Source organism: Talpa europaea (assembly GCF_964194135.1).
Source record: "Talpa europaea genome assembly, chromosome: 12".
In the NCBI taxonomy this organism is placed as follows: Eukaryota; Metazoa; Chordata; class Mammalia; order Eulipotyphla; family Talpidae; genus Talpa; species Talpa europaea.
The window spans coordinates 23,331,184-23,336,248 of record NC_140079.1 but is presented as its reverse complement, the minus strand read 5'-3'; the positions used below and the strand labels follow the sequence as shown (position 1 = coordinate 23,336,248).

The following is a 5,065-nucleotide window of genomic DNA, read 5'->3' as shown; positions in this document are numbered from 1 at the left end:
GGTGGTGGTAATTTTATGGGGACAACACCTGAGAGGAGAAATCAAACACTGTTCAAAAATGAACAACGATGTAAAAATTTATAAATAAATAAATAAATAATGCAATTCTGAAAAAATTTTAATTGGGAGTTGTACAACAATACAAGCTAATTCTGCTATTTATTTGGAGAACAAAATGTCAAGAATAAATCAAGATAATTTTGAACAAAGTATTGGATCTATTAAACAGTAAAACTTTTTTACTACAAAATAATTGTGATTTTAGTATGGTACAGGGAAAAAATAGATCAATGGGATATACCAAAGATCAGAAAATCACTCACATGTGGTAAAGGTTTTAATACAAATCAATAAGAAAAGGCATCAAGCCAGAAAATATTCTCAATAAATAGTTATCCACATAAAGTACATAAAACTGGATCTAAGCCTTATATAATTCACAAAAATTATTTCCATTTGGGGAAAAAAGATTAGGAAAGTGATTCTTAAATAAGACACAATAAAACACCAACTGAAAGGAAAAATATTGATAAACTGAGTTACGTTGAATTTGAATACCTCTATTTTTTTTAAAAAAAGGCATCATAAACAAAGTCAAAAGCTAAGGCACAACCAATTACTATTAGTTTCCAATATAAAATAACTAGAAATCTGTAAGAAATAGAAAAATAATCTGTTAGGAAAAAAGGGTCAAACACTAATTCACAGAATAGGAAATTCAAAAACTCAACAATGAAATGACAATGTGCACAAACTCGATGAGAAATAATCAGAAATTAAAGACTGATGGTACAAGAGTTGGCATATCACAAACTGGAACTCTCATCCACTACTGGCAGAAGTATAAATTGGTCCAACCACAGTTTAGATAATTTTGTCAATATAAAGATAATTTCAAAATGAATATGCTTTCTGATCCACTTATTTGAGTCCCAGACAAATACCCTAGAGAAACTATCTCATGGGAAGAGGGAAAGCTGTGTGTAAGAATGTTCATATTGTTCATAACAGAATAAAAGGAAATAATTACATTTCCATCCACTGGAGAATAAATATTTTCATTATATCTCCAGTATGAAAAGCTTAATAGTAGTTTTAATGAAGTAAAACAAAATATTAATCATAGAATTGAATGAGCAAAGTGGGTTGCAAAAAATGATTTGTACATTCTGATATTTAATAATCTTTGATGAAAAGCTAATTGATGTATAATTGATGTGATTTTTATAAACATATAGTATACATGCATAGTAAAAAATCACTATAGAAAATGATCAGCAGTGCATCATCAAAAGTATATTCTGATGATAAAACAGGTAGGAAAATAAGATTAGGAAAGTTTTTAGCAGAGCATCAGTTATGTCTCTAAATTTAATTTTAAAATATCTCAAGCAAATAGGGCATGATGATCAAATTTCATCAAGTTGGGTGATGTGTACACAGGTGTTTATAATTTTGTATTCTTTCTGAATATTTGAAACTTTTCACAATAAAACATAAACAAAAGCTATTATATATTATTCTAAATCTTTGGGACATACAAAGTTAACAATACAGCAAGTAATCATTATATGACAATATTTATTACATTAATAATAGATGTTGTAAAAGAAACTATTTGTTTAGCAGGCCAGGACAAACATAAAAATGCTATCTTCTGGATCTTCTTCAGACCCCATCCCAGTCACAGTTAATTTACATATGCCAAACAGAAACAACACAGTGGGTGATACATATAGTACACATACACAAAGCTATTTCCATTAAGATGAGCAGGTCAGGTCATAGAGCCCAGGTTACATGATGTGTTTGGATGTGTGGTTTGCTTAGAGAATCTTCCCTGTAGCTAGAACGGACAATACTACGAGGCATTGCAGTGCATTCTGGTAATGAAATAAGTTTCACAGAAATCTCAGATGGCTCTGTATCCAGACTTTCTACAGGACATATATGGATGATGTTCAGACAGGAACACAAATGGGACTGTGCTACAAGAGAAAGGATTCCTAGGGAAAAGAGAAGCCAGGGAGTGCAATGAAGGATCAATGAAAAAATCACATTTCCCTGTGTTTTGGCAGAGAGACCCTAACCCACAGCCCCAGGGATCCCTACAAACTGCCCCAAGCCATGGAGCAGTCTTTAGCGTAAAAGTCTGGGAGTGTATGCAGAATTGCTTAAATGCTACACCATTCAATTAAATTAAGGATTCTTTTTAAAAGAGGACATAATTCTGACTTAGAGCAATTTCAAATGAAATTATAGTCTTAGTAAAGGAGGGTGCCCAGTGTTGATGGGTGGACATTCAGCATCAGATGTAGCCTCTCTGACCACATATTGCCTGAACAGTACACCGAGGGTCACTGTGCTGCTCCACACAAGTGAGCATTCCATCTCAGCCACTCTCCCCAGTTGTGACTTTGCTGGTCATCTGTGCCCAAAGTAGAGACTAGCTCAAAGGCATTAGAAAAGGTGCAAATGAGGAGTCACCTTGCAAGGCAGCATCCTGGCCATTTCATATACAGTCCCAACCTCCAACTCTGTCCTTGTAGGAATGTCCTTGAAGGCTGAGTCTCCTTGAACTTTAGTGACTGAAAGTGCAGGGATGGAACTTCTCCCACCCACCCTTCTTTCCCATGCTTTCTCTCTACTCTCAAGGGCCCTGGAGACTCACCAGAGGCAATAAAGCAGAAAACATTTAAGTAGGCAATGAAAGTGATCCAGGTGATCTTGTAACTAGTGTAGTACACGGCTTGACCTTGTCTTAGCTTTTGGTGATACAGAAGGAGTGCAGAGAATAGAAGGATACCTGATGCCCAGACAAAAGGAGAAAAGTCTTTGCTGAGGAATTTAGCTCGTTCACTCAAGTATTAACCCAAGATACGCCTGACCGCCATGCCTCCACCCTGTACACTGTGTCTTAGACAAACTCCGCTCCAGTGGGAATGTGTCAATGAAGCTGCATACCTGAGCCACAGAACTGGGAAGGCCGGGTGAGAGAATGCAGCCTGGACCCACAAATCAAGGACACCACCAAGCCTGTTTTAGGAGAGCCACAAAATTACCTGTGAGGAAACTGAGGACGACAGGGATGAAGTGGATGTATTTCATGCGAGGAATCATATAGGTATATTCCAAGCCCAGGAACAAGTTATGGAGGAAGGAAAGGCTGAGGACCAACATCATCATGATCCTGACCACTTCCAGTTTATCTGTTGGAAAGGAGAATCTTAATTGAGAGAAGGACAGATATTTCTTCTAGGCTCATTTCCACACAGGAGCCACAGATGGCTAAGTGGGGACGGGGGCAGGAGGAGAGGTGCAAGATAGGATTAAATAATAAAAATGGAAGAGAATATTAAAGAGTCAGGGAGCCTTAACTGCATAGGAAAGAGAAGCAGAAGAAACTATTCTCTAGCTTCTATCTCAGTAAGTTTCCCTTTCTTCTATACTCTTCAAGGAACTCACTGGAAGTGGACACTCTGCAACCTGAGGAGGTTACCTGGAGAATCACAGATAAGCTGGTGAGACAAGTGAAAGTCAAGGAAAGATGAACCCTCCCTCTGGACCCATCTCTTTCCTTAGTATAATTCTGACCTTCTGGCCAAACCGTAGTGCAACATATCCAAGGATTGTGACTTATATATTTTTGTGTTTTCAATTTCAATATGACCCATTCTTCCACAGGGATTCCTACTGTCAAGAAGACTAAGCCCCATGAGGAGAAGAACATGTTGGTCGCCTGGATCTTTCTGGTTGATATATGCAGCATTGTGAGTGGGGACTACAAGCCAAGACTACCATCAATATCTCACGTCTCTTCTCTGATTTTAGTCCTCACAAGAAAGCCAAGATGTAGACTTTTAGTGGTTGTTGCGGCAGTGGCTGTGGCAGATGCTGAAATAGACGATGGAACAGAGAAAATAAATTCACCCTTCACTACTCCTATAACTGGGCCAGTCTGCTGTCAGGATTGCTAACTGTCATGGAATCTTCTATTGGTCTGACCCTTGACCTGTAGCAAGTGCAGTGGAAGGACCAACGTTCCTGAGTGTGCTACCAGATATAGAAGGAGATGTAATTTCACAGAAAGAATCTCTAGTTATGGAATCATACATAGAGACCTTGAAATGACTCAGATATGCATGACTAAGGAGGTCCCATGTTACTTTAGAATTATGTGTTCCAATTCTGGACCTACTAAACTTAGAGCTTCCATATGATCCAGCAATTCCACTCCTAGGTATTTACCCAAAGGACACAGAAACATCAATTCCAAAGAACACCTGCACTCCTATGTTTATAGCAGCACTATTTATAATAGCTAAGCTTTGGAAACAGCCCAAATGCCCAAAAACAGATGACTGGATCAAGAAGATGTGGTACATATACACCATGGAATATTACTCAGCATTCAAAAAAGATAAACACATGCAATTTGCAGCAACATGGATGGCGCTGGAAGGGATCAAGCTCAGCGAAATAAGCTAGAAAGAAAAAGAAAAATACCGGATGGTCTCACTCATAGCAGGAATCTAGAAAACTTAAATAAGGGACCAGGAAAATGAATAACCATAAGAAAGTGAAAATCAAAATCAACAAAAAACTATGAACCAGAGACACTTTTTGGGAGGTGGGGGGCGGGAGGGGAGGGATTGGGGTCAGAATGGGGGGGTTGCAATTGTATGGGGAATATAAAAATAAAATTTATTATTTAAAAAAAAAAAAAGAAAGAACCAGTGAAAAGAAGAAGGAATTGAAGACCATTGACATGAGTAGTCAGATAAGTGGCATCACGAAAGTGAATGAGCATTCAAAATTTAGGATGTTGCCCGTAGTTTCAAGGTCCAAGATTTGTACCAGGGAAGTGCTAGAGCAGCCCAGTGTCTCATGCCCTCCCAGGAGACCCAGCCAGCCAGCCACCATCTTATATTATTGCACTACTCCATATGAATGTTTTTATTTCTGTGCTAGATCCATAGGGATAGAATTCCTTGGTTAAAATATTCAAGTCTCTGGTTTATAGTTGCTTGTTAATTTTTTTAAAGATTTATTTATTTATGCATAT

The 5,065-nt window shown here is 37.8% G+C and overlaps 1 protein-coding gene across 1 annotated transcript; it reads right to left on the bottom strand.

The window, feature by feature from the left end:
- Window positions 1–1,782: 1,782 nt before the first annotated feature.
- Window positions 1,783–3,769, bottom strand: TMEM225 (transmembrane protein 225; the record flags this gene model as incomplete). Its single annotated transcript, XM_084249909.1, has 4 exons — window positions 1,783–1,937; window positions 2,672–2,806; window positions 3,063–3,209; window positions 3,595–3,769. 4 exons carry the CDS (start codon window positions 3,767–3,769, stop codon window positions 1,783–1,785), a joined length of 612 nt encoding a protein of 203 aa, XP_084106035.1.
- Between the last annotated feature and the right edge of the window lie 1,296 nt (window positions 3,770–5,065).